Source organism: Eucyclogobius newberryi, unplaced genomic scaffold, assembly GCF_026437365.1.
Source record: "Eucyclogobius newberryi isolate DKJ021-1_F unplaced genomic scaffold, fEucNew1.0.hap1 SCAF_2, whole genome shotgun sequence".
In the NCBI taxonomy this organism is placed as follows: Eukaryota; Metazoa; Chordata; class Actinopteri; order Gobiiformes; family Gobiidae; genus Eucyclogobius; species Eucyclogobius newberryi.
The window spans coordinates 13,396,883-13,409,082 of NW_027315834.1; the positions used below are offsets into that span (position 1 = coordinate 13,396,883).

Sequence of the window (12,200 nt, forward strand, 5' to 3'; positions counted from 1 at the left end):
CTGCGTCCCTCTGTGCCCCTCCGTGTCCCTCTGTGCCCCTCACTGCCATTCTGTGCCCTTCTGTGTCCCTCTGTGTCCCTCTGTGCCCCTCTGTGCCCTTCTGTGCCCTTCTGTGCCCCTCTGTGTCCCTGTCTTTTGCCTTTCTGTCCCACTCAGACCTCAAACTGTGAGATATTGTTTCAGTGGGACAGGGATTATGGGCTCAGGCAGCGATGAGAGGCTTAGGCACTGCAGTGATTTCCAGTGACCTGCCGCACACACACATGAACACACTACTGCCCCTGTGAACCATGATGTACACACCAACTGGGATTCAGCAGTGAAGCAGTGTGACCATTGGTACTTGGGAAATCATAAAAATGTAGGCATGGGTTACACACGACTGTGGTAAGTCTAAAAATGTTGTGGGGTGATGTGATTTGATTGGAAGAACAGTAGGCTATTATTTGAACCGTTAGTTTTGCATTGTTGCTCTGTCCATACTATGCATTTTGTATTTATTTCTGTGTGGAGACCGCACTGGGATTTTATAATACTTTATACTTCTTTAATTGGTTTGAGACCCATCGCCCTTCGAGGCAACCCCTGCTGTGATTTTGGTTGTTACAAAAATAAATTGAAGAACCAAAACATACTTTTTACTTATAGCAATTGTTGTAAGTAAAGTCAATATTTAATTTGAACATGATTATCATACTGTGTAGTCCAACAGATATTATCAAACTCTATTACTATTTTGTAATTAGCCTTTTGCTCTTTAGTTCCCAATGCTGAATGTATAACGCTGGGGGATGGATTAAACTTTGATAAACATCACATCATTACATTGTAGTTTTTTCTTCTCATATTATTTTAATTTTTCCTAAATACCCCAGAAAGCTTTGCATCTTGGGAACCACCGCGTGTCTGATAAGCCTAACATAAATTCAGAAGGCTAATTAGCGGTACGGATTGGCAGTTTCTTATCCCCATTTTGACAAACTCCAGTCGTCTGGCCTTAAAAACCCCATCATTAAAGCGTGAACCCAGATTAGCCGTTAGTTTGTGTATGAAAACAAGATAGAATGATGTTGGCTAATGAACGGAGGGGCCTATGGAGTGCACCGTAAGCTCTTTGGCATGTGACCTAACTGTGAGTATGTTTGCAGCCAGCCAATTACAACGCAGACATTTTGGGAAGTCACAGAGTTAAAGCTATTAAGTAGAGGTGGAGAGCCAAATTACTTATGTTAGTTATGCTACTTTTTGAAGAAATCTTATTTACTTGTACTTTAGTAAGTAAGACATTTGAGTTGGTTTAGTTGATGATTTGTAGGTTGTACTCTTTGTCATTTGTATGCATACATATCTGTCCCACATGCTAATCGTCAGTAAAGGGGATCCTCTCCTTCTTCAGAATGTCCACCCGAGCCCAGTCCATGACAGCTGACCCTCCCTGGGTCATCCACTTCTGTGTGAAACTCATATATTGTTTCCATTGCAGGAGTTTTATGTCCCAGGTACATGTTGTGAAGTGAAATGCTTTTTTGCAATTTCATTTTAGGGAAAACATTTATTTGTATTTGATCTATATTACAAGCAATTACCCCATAACTTGGGTTTCATTTCATTTTATATATATGTTTCATTGATTAAAAATACAGTAATACGGCTCTTTTTCTGCAGTAAGGACAGAAAAACAACACTCGCTGAAAGAGAAGTCACTAAATAACCTCCACAATCAAACAACTAACAGTGAGTGTAGCTTTTCAGAGCTTTTGCTAGCTTCATGGTCCAGAGCAGTGGTTCCAAAGTGGGGGTTGGGACCCCTCAGAAGGGTCGCAAAGCATGAGCTGGGGGCCGCAAGATGATTTCAAGATGTGACTTTAAAAAGATAACACAGTAAAAAAAAAAAAAATACAACTAATTAGAGACATCTATTTAATTTAATTGTGGGGGTCCTTAGTCAGTTGCATGGTTATTTTGGGGGTCCAGGCATGAAAAGTTTGAGAACCCCTGGTCTGGACTACCTGAATGAGCCAATAGTGCAGTTGTTGAGAGAGTAGCCGTAGGAAATACCATAAACACAAACTCCACACGAAAAGTCTCCATAAGGTCCAAAACTCAAACTTGGGACCTTCTTGCTGTGAGGCGAACAACTTAAACTTTTTCACTAGCAAGGACCACAACCCCCGACTATGATGCAAAGTGTTTATTGACATACAGGAAACATGAACAACACGAATGTACAGAAATGGATGGAGTTTTGGGGCATCTGGCGATGAGGGCTATAGGCTCCAGGGCCTCGATACCCCCATCTAGGAGATACATTAGAATGATTAGAAGAGGGTGAAAGGGAGGTGCACAAAGTCACAAACGCCGATGTGTGTGACCAGGATATTTAAAAAGAGTAGTCGCAGGAAGGGGTGTGAAATGGGTGTGGTCCTGCTCCCGAACTTAAAATAACAAACTCATCTTCATTTCTTGAGTACTTCATTCTAAATTGTTCAAGGAAGTAAAAATTATGTCCTTTTTATGTGGCCGAAACTTGTTCAAAAGAGTATCTAGTTTAGATCATAGTTTTAGTGTCGATTAGTATTTGTTTTCTGATACTTCTGACAACTCTAAGTACTATGTTTTGAAGCACAATTAATACAATGTGTGGCTTCTCATGATCCAATGGTTTCACAGCCAGCAAGTTGAGTTTGAAGCTAACAAGCCCCTCTCTTTTGACCCCCCTGACCTCACTAGGACCGCTTCAAATCAATATGAGGAGTTGGAAGCCCTGCTGCGAAAGCACAAATTGTACAAATGCTCAGTAGAACGACCAACCACGTGCAGTTTTACTACTAATGCTATGCAAAGGAAAAACAAAAGCTTACATAATTATACTCTGGCTCACTTTGAGATGGAGAACAGATTTCCAAGTTCACAGTGAATGCAGAATTAGTTGGCTGCATTCAGAGATGGTTTTAATGAAGAGAGGGGGAAATGTGGCCTGGATCTTCTTGTAGTTATTTGTTTAAATAATAATAATTGTTTACATATTCATGTGCAATTACTGTCGGGATCACATGCAATGGTATTTATTTATTTGTCTATGGGAGTTTTTATTTATTTATAGGAGATCTTCTACTGAAAGTGTTTTTCAGACTTCCTATAAGTGATCTGTTCTTCTGTATCTACCTCTGTATCTACCTGCGTTGCACCAATGAAATTTCCCCATGTGGGACAATAAAGGAATATCTTATCTTATCTTATCTTAAATGCGGGGAAGGTATTTTCATCTGTGTTTGTGTGTGTTGAAATAGTTTACAGAGACTTGGGCAATCACAAGTTTGCATTAAAAACATTTTTGGTTGTCAGTGCATAAACATATGTACATGAGTAAAAGAATATTGTTCTAACTGAAACTTAAACCATGTTAAACTTGAAAAAAAGCATGTTTTGAGCTTTTTTCAAGTGTAGTAGCATTTTCTTCTCATTTCAAGTTAGAAAACGCTTCTCTTTTTGTTACTGTTTTATGATGATTCCATTGGCAATCTCACTTTATGGTAGTCAAAAATACTCAAAACAAGATAAATACTACTTATTTTAAGCACCTATTCACGTATTATCTTATTTTAGAATTATTTTTTTTCCAGTGTAGAAAATGATCATACATTTTCTGACAATTGTATCCAAACTGAATGAAAGAATATCGCACCTAATTGTGATATTTGAGTGGTAATATAAAACCATTATTTAAATTTATAGTAAACACAAATACAGCCGTTTTACTGCGGTGGAACTTCAGTCAAGACTTTTGCTGCTTGACTTGGCTCTCTTTGCGTTTACCTCTTTCCACTCAACCAAAACAAAGCACTGAGAAGCAATCATTAGCTCGCGTTGCGCCGCGAGCTGAGCATCGAGCATCAAACAAAGTGAATGCACACGGTTAGCGCTGGCACATTTCCCCAGTCCCTCGTTCGCTAATGAAATAAAGCTTAGCTAGCATCACCCCCCACCTCTCATCTTTCCTTTTTTCTTCCTGGGGGCAGAATTGTTGCTGTCATTTGGACCCTTTTAAACGCGGACGATGTGTGCGCACAGGCCTGGTAATCAGACTGTATTGTGGGGCAGGAAAAAATTAGCCCGGCGCTAAGCTAACGGCGCGCTCCCATTGGCGGATGACGCGGTCCGCTCGGTTTGAGGGTACCCCAGACATTCCTGTGGATAATCTTTTCCATTCCTTTGCTCAGGACGGGACGTAACGCAGCACAAGGCTAGCTTTGTAAAGCCTTCACCTCATATTCCACGGAAAGTAGCAACGAGATGTAGTCATTTGAATTTACATGAGCAAATTTTATTGATTTTTGTTTTACTTTTAATATTGTTTTTTTTTTCTTACCCAGCATCATGGCATACTTTCAGGCTGAGGAAAAAGCTTGAATTAAATGCAATAAATTGCAATTGGCAATTATTTTTGCAATTACTGTCCAATCAATCCAATTTTGTCTGCAGAGATTTATTTTTGGTAAACCTGCTGACTTCACAGTTTAGACTTCTACAATCATTCTGAAATGCACAGGATTCTTTTTTATTATAGTTTAGCAGTTCATATTCCAGTCTTCTCGCAAAAGTTACTCCTGGAATAATATTAATATAAGTATAACAAAATCAAAATACAAAAGTAAGGGTTTAAAGCAGGGGTGTCAAAACAATGTTCTGGGCCCTCAGACTGATTATGTTGGCCCTCAGCACTTCCAGATGAGAGGGCCCTGATTAACACTGGTACTTTTTAATGTATTTTTTAAAACTGCTTTAACCATTATAAGCATAATAAGAAACACTTAGATGTAAAACTGACCCGAAATCAAGGTTCCAAGAGGAATTATGGTGCAATCAAACTATACTGAATACAAACGTTTATGGTAGCTATTGTACAAAAATACTAAGTAAATATTTCTTTCTTTAAAAAATGTAATAGGCAAATTATTATTTAAAGTAGCATAATGAGTATATAATAATATGTGGCTACTAAAATACATCTACAAGTTACAAGTGACATTAAGAACAGCATTTTAAAGCAACACTTCACTCTCTAACCACAACTCGCGGGCAAAGAAAAACTCACTTTCCCTCATTCCTCTGCTCATAAAACATCTCTCTTCCTGAGTTCCGAACTGCACCGCTTTCTCACGGCCTCTTTCCAGTAACCGTGTTTTTCAAAAAAAAAAAAAAAGCCCAAACAATGTAAAACCGCCAAAACCACAGCGTACCCACATCAACATGTCATCTTGAGTTCACCCTCGTTTTCGATACCCGGTCAAGACTTACAGAAAGTTCCCGAAAAAATAAAAAAAAATCCTCTTCCTGCGCAGTCACTGTTACAAGCCAGGCAAAGGCGACGGCAGCTTCTTGTTGTGGTTAGACCTTTGAAATTGGAGGAACATCATAAAGGGTAGAGAGAGCGGGGAGGATTTTATAGTAACGAGTTCCATAATTAGAGTGGTGGATATTACAGGCCGCGTGAAGTTTAGGCTATAGTAGTCTTTTCCGGCAGCTAAACCTAAACCACACGACTGTAGAATGTAAGTATGGAATAAACATTATGACTGTTTTTGGCCAGTGTTGCGGTCATTTCCATATACAATACTTTTTTTTTAACAATTCTGCAACATATTTTCAGGTTTGATTCCCAGGTAAACGGGCACATTTTCTCAGACTCCTGCAGGTTTATGTCAATGTTCAGTAAATGTCACATGTTTTGAAAATACTTGAATCGGGCTGGAATCAATGGGTGTGATTGACAGGCGGATTAACCAATCAGAGAAACGCATGGTCCGTCCGTGTCTAAACAAACATGGCGGCTTACGAGGGAAAAAATAACATGAAAATAACACAGAAGACTGAGAAACGAGTCAACCAGAGACGCACTAAACTCTGTAAATTTGAGGGAAATTATGTTGTATATTTTGTTCGGAATATTCACTTTATTTTACTGTTGGGCAGATTGATACCAAAATATTTTTTTTACAATTTCAATAATTTAAAAAATGCTATTTTTATATACAATTGTAATCAATGTTTTAAATGCATTCTTTCTTTTATAGTTTATTTTCTCATATATTCAATGTTTTGTTACGCTCAAACAGGAGAGGACTGAAGATAATGATGTATGCAAAGGTAAAATATATAAGGTTTTCACGCAAAACTTGTCAATTGTGTATAAGATTAAAAAAATCACTGGTATCAGGTCTGTCTTAAGTTCTGCTTTTTATGTCATGTTTCCAAACAATGACCCAATAACCCGCCAAATCAAATTATATCACGAGTTCACACTTGAATACTACAACTGCTGATTTTGTATTTGTTTTTCAAAGCAACGAATACACTCAAAGATCCGAGGGTTAAACGTGTAAGTGTAGTTCAAGCTCACTTATGGGCCCTCTAATTGATTGTTAAACCTGAAAGTTGTGCCAGTTGTGGTTTGGCAGTGACCAAAACACTTTTCTTCTAAATTCTTCTAAACTATTATATAAAACATTACAAATTGGCAACTTATCTCCAACTTATGCCAACTAGGGTAAAAAAAAAGGCAAACAAATAGAAGTGTTATTCTTCGTGCGTTCTTACAGTAAATGGTCTAAACATAGCCACAACATGAAAAGGCAAAGTCGCGGGCAAACATTAGCAAAACTAGACACATAATTACAGATTGAAGTTCAGAAGATACACCGCGGGCTACAGTGTGTCAGTAAAAATGGTCCAAAAGAGTGTCTATAAAATGCACAGACGAAGAGGAGGAGGAGCGGGTGTTTAAAACATCATGCCCGGACTGGTTTCCCTCCAAAAAAACCTTTGAAAAGAGAGAGAAATGTCTGTTGTTTTTGGCTTTTAGTCAAGGAAGTTTAACAATGTTCAAATGTCACTGATGAATAGAACTAATAATGTGTTTACACTGCAGGGAAGAGTAGCCAAAATAGCTTTTAACTTTGATATATATGTTTTTTCCTCATTCAAAACTATCCAAGCAGTGCTCCTCTGTGTATTTATTTTTGCAAAAATAATGTAAATCTATGTGGTTCACTCCAGGAATATTGATAAATTTGAATCTATTAGTTATAGATTCAGATTAGGGATGTCAAAATGATTAGGTTCATTGATAATCGTGATTATTCAGGTCACAATATAATCGTAAGAACCCAAAAAATTAGCTTTTTAGTTGCATCTATCGTCCAAAAAATAGACCTAAATGTAAATTACTTTTTTGCTGGCTGTTTTTGTCCTATTTAAATGTATTTTGTCTTTCAGAAAGTTCAGTTTTGTAAAGCCGGTCACAAACTTGAGGAACAGTAACACGCCAGACCACGGGAATGGAAGAAAAATTCACAGTGACCAAACACTTTTTTGGTCACTGTCTCAATATTCGTGAATAATCGTTAAATTGCAATGTTTTTGTCTCACAATAATCAATTACAACACTAAAATTTGATATTGTGAAATCCCTGATTCAGACTCATTTAGCTAATTGAAATAATACTGATTTGAATATCCTCTTCGCAAAAGAGATTAAATATGAAAGCTAAAGAAAAATATCAAGATGTTATAAAACGTGGGTGTCAACTTGTCTATTTCTGTTCTCAATTTAACTTAAAACACGTTAATCTTTAAAATTCTCAAGGTCATTGCCAATCACAATGTTTACTGCTGCTTCAGGGCAATGACAGAAATGAAAATTGCTTGCTCTGATTGGATCTGCCTAAAGATAAGACATTATTGCTTGAAATGTTTTGCATAATAGAATGGATCGCCTTAATTACAAAATTATCTTAAGGCAAGTTAGATTAATTTGATTTTTACAATTGGATATTTAATTATAGAGCTTCTGGATATAATAGTAATTGAGCGAGGCATAACACACAATAAAGAATTATACCTTCGGCACAAATACCACAAATCTTCAAATCCTATCAATGTTTTTGATGTTGAAGTTACATGGTTAATACAAAGGCGTATTTCCAGTTGAATTGAGTTGAATTATTGTAAGTTTTCTTTTGGCACGTTTTTGCTCTTAACAACAGTCATTTGATTTCCCTCACACAATCGTGCACAAGGTTATACAATCCTAGGACGACACAGAAAATACATCCTATAAATTACTAAAATGTGCAAACTGACCCCCAAAACTTGAAGCAAAGCCAAAAATAAATAAATGAACATAAGACCTTTTCACTTTTGTTCCCACTTCTTCAGAATCCTTTGTCCTTTCCTAAACATCTTCCACTGCGTCCCTGTCTTTACCGTTATCGTCCAAGTCTCAGACATCATAATTTGATCTCGGATGAGCTCCTGTCCACTCCTCCGAGTCATGCTTTCTTTCCATGTCAAACCTCATATTACAGCCTTATCAGATAGAGACATCGTTACACGTGGACCACATGCTCTGACCCTTAAACCACTGCATACCAGACTCCTGTCCCCTCTGTCCAGCATGGAAGACAGTTTTTACATACTTTTAAAAGGACACATATTAAAACTTTTAACCATAATATAACACTTCCCTCTGGAGTTCTATTTAGCTTCATTCACACTAGTTTGATGAATCCTGTATAGAAAGTCCACCTATCCCTCTAACTAATCTAAACATCTGTTATCTGCCATACCAGCAAGTCAAATAGCCAATAAATAAATGCATATTGAACAGCTCTATACGAGTAGGTCAGTCCCAATTATACATTTTGAAATATTCTGAATGTACAATAGCATTAAAAAAATTGCCGCAATAAAACAATTAAACAACAGAACAACCCTTAAGCAGTTTGTTTGTATCTATAATTAGTCATACAAGTTGTTTAATGAACCGTCTACAGCTCAAATCTTACCAAAAAATTACAAAAACTTTCCCACTTGTACAAAGAAAAAGACCTGTAGATGAGAACTGTATAAAAGAGACTCCTGGTTGTGACTTGTTTCTTATGAAAAGGTTTTCCATAGTCGTAGACCGTAAGTGTAAAGTTAGTCTGGTCATTTTAGTATGAGGTGTCGCGGAGAACGGGCCCCACGCAGCCCCCCAGCACCTCTGTAAAACCTGTCCATCAGGAGGCCTCCACATGCAGAGACGCCATTAATCATAAAAACCACACCATGTGTAGTCAGACTCCACCGGTCCCCAAACAGCTACACCTCAGACCGGCGGTATGGGGGGTGGGGGGGGTTACAGAACAACCAACACGTTTCAGCAGCTTTTCACCACCTGATCCGGCCGTGCAGAGCTAGTAAAGATGGCTAATGCCAATGGATTCTGCAAATTGTTGGTCAGATGTATAAGCTGGTGCAAAATGTCAACACTTGCAATGTACTTGTATTGAGTTATGCAATGCCATCGTTCACATTTTTACATTTCTAATGGACTTAAGCACATCTGACCAACACATGGAAAAGTGGGTTGAATAACAAATGGAAAAAGTAAAACAGTTGTGTGTTAATGTGATAAGAACATAGCATTATACAGTTAGCAAAACAATAATCTAATACATAAATTAGCCCAATTAAAAAAAATAAAAAATAATCCGGTCACTTTTATCCTCTAAAGAGATCAGATTAACAAGGACTAAAACTGGAGCGGCAGAAAGTTCCAAAACTTGACAAAACCCTTTGCTAACGGTTGTACAGATATTTCGCCAAGAATTTCTTTAAAATAACAAAAAGTACAATATGGGATAATTTGTTTCAAGCAAAGATTAGCATGAATGACTACTATGCTATAGGCTAGGTTAGCCCAAACTAAGACTAGCGGCCAAGGAAGGCAACAGTTACCACTAGATGCACGCTCTGGTTGACCACAAAACAAAACCAAAGAACATTAACAATCCCTTTCGATCTCTGTCAATTGGTTTCGATATTTTCAACCCAGAATCCACAGACTAGCCCCCACAGACTGTGAAGAGCAGCAGTAGATGCACAAAAAACCTATTGTTATTAGCCATTAGTGTGGGCCTCAGGCATAAATCATGTCTGTGCTCATTAATACCCCTTTTGTACCAGAAACTCACTTTGTACTTTTCCTTTAGCTTTCTTATAATGTTTTCTTCGTTTTGAGAGATGCTATAAACACAGAATAAAACACAGAGAGCCCGTCTACATGTTTTTACCAAGCAATCCAAAAAAACGAAGGGCTAACTGTTAGCTTAAAATAGTAATGAAAAACTTTCAGGTATAATACTAATGATTCAAAAATATGCATTTCTCACTGTTGAGCTAAAGGTACATGGTGTGTTTCCACTACAAAGGGGCACTGACACAATATCATGACTGGCAGTGTTATCCTATCAGATAACTCTGGATGGAAGCACTGACAACACAATCATAAGTCACTTCTTATTGTAAGCACGCATATGTTTTGCTGTTCACCATTCATTGCACTCAACACAATATTTATGAGGAACAGTCAACATGTTTATAGATTATGAGAAAATGAACACGTTTAGCAGCTGAAATAGATGTTGATATTGACCTAACCATGTCCAGAATCTAAAGCAGTAAGTAATCTATGATACATGCCAAAAGAAGCAGGTCCTAGGGCTGAAAGGGCATTGCAATAGAATAAAAATCCCATGTTTAAAGGACTGTTCCAGGATAAAACACTTTTACTCTTAACACTATAATGTAAAAGAAGGAAAAAGAGAGTTTGAGCACTATGGCATGCATCTACTCAAGGTTCAACACCAGGTTCAGGCTCTTAAATTGGTTCACTTATTATTCAGACGTCCCTCAAATGTGAATGCGCTTAGATGTGTTTTAATTTGCACTGCGAATTGTATCTCTATTACAAAAAAAAGCGAATTACAAGCCTATTGCGATCCCAAATCTTTCAGCCCTAGCCCCACACCAGATTTATGGAGCTCAGTGTGCCTTGTGTACATTTCGTGAGGCATGCGTGTTGTAAGAGTTGAGAGTAGTACGTACAGTAGCTTGTCTTACCGGAGGACAAGCGGCGCTGGTGAAGATGGCACATGCCGCTGAAGCAGGAGCAGCCGTCACTGGATCGGCCGCGCTGCATGGGAGGAGCCAGCGAGCACTGGGGCTTCAGGAACCCTGCAGGTGTACAGACAAGAGAATGCACGTCAGAAAGGTTTGGGGGAAACTTAACAATGAATGAGTGAACACAATTAGAATTCAGATTATACTGAGCATTTTGCCCATTTGTCTCCAGTTTGACCATTTTCGTAAGGTTTATAATTGTACTTCCTGGTTGGACATGGGCAGCTAACGTGACATGGGTTCAGTGTGAAGTTATTTTGTGTCAATCTAGAAAACATTGTCTGGATGTAATTGATATGTCACATAGTTTTAGTTAATAACTGATGCAAACGATCTGCTCTGTGAAGATTCTTTGCTCTCCAACATAAAAAAAAACTACGACAGAAAGAAAATCACAGATGTTTGAAACAAGGATAAAACTCAGCAAAACTCTTAAATATCCAGGTTCTCCATAAAAGAATGTTGCACAACAGAAATTTGATAAAAGGCCTTCTTTTAAATGGCCAAGTCAACATGTTTCAACCGAAATAAGAATTTAGTGCTAACTCATTGTGAAGGAAGGAAAACCTTGGCAATTCTGTTTTCAACAACCTTTATAAAGACAGACAAAAAGAAACAGGCTACGACATGTCTTGGTACAAATCTTCCTCTTTTCCCTCTAACATTTTCATCCTTGGCTGTATTGTTAACCTTCTAACCTGAGGTACTACAACCACCAATTATATGTGTCAGATCAGTGTGTCTCTTTTCCTCGCTTACAATGTTAAATAATCAGACAGATATACAGAAATGCTGGTTGGATTTTGCTCAGCAGAAGGCCATGAGGATGGAGGTTAGCAACTCTGAGTGGGCAAAATGCCAAGATGAGCGCGGGATGCCTGGAGGGGCTGTGATCCGCGCCGAACTGTCTGTATCTGGGGTCAACGGGGTCAATCTCAATAGGGAAGTCATTATTCTGTACGAAAGGGGAGCGCGTACTAGAGATGAGGCCCTCTGGTCAACAATTCTGACATCATTATAAAGAAGATGGGAGGAAACGAATAAAATCTGTTCCAAATATAGTCATTTGGGGAAATTGCATGAATAGTTCCTTGTGCAACATATCATGAACTACATTATGTTTTGTTTTATTTCCCTTGGAGATGATTTGTATGCTTTTATCAGTGCATACAATCTGATTAGGCAGCCGGTCCAAT

At 38.1% G+C, this 12,200-nt stretch overlaps 1 protein-coding gene across 3 annotated transcripts in view; it reads right to left on the reverse strand.

Annotated features, from left to right (window-relative positions):
- The window catches only part of rxraa (retinoid X receptor, alpha a), a 195,845-nt gene that overhangs the window by 132,388 nt on the left and 51,257 nt on the right, over positions 1-12,200 (reverse strand). For 2 of the 3 annotated variants that reach the window (XM_072453598.1, XM_072453599.1), the window contains exon 2: positions 10,930-11,058. In XM_072453598.1, coding sequence (XP_072309699.1) covers positions 10,930-11,058 — 129 coding nt within the window. The remainder of the gene's footprint in view (positions 1-10,929; positions 11,059-12,200) is intronic. The other variant, XM_072453601.1, reaches the window with a different exon arrangement.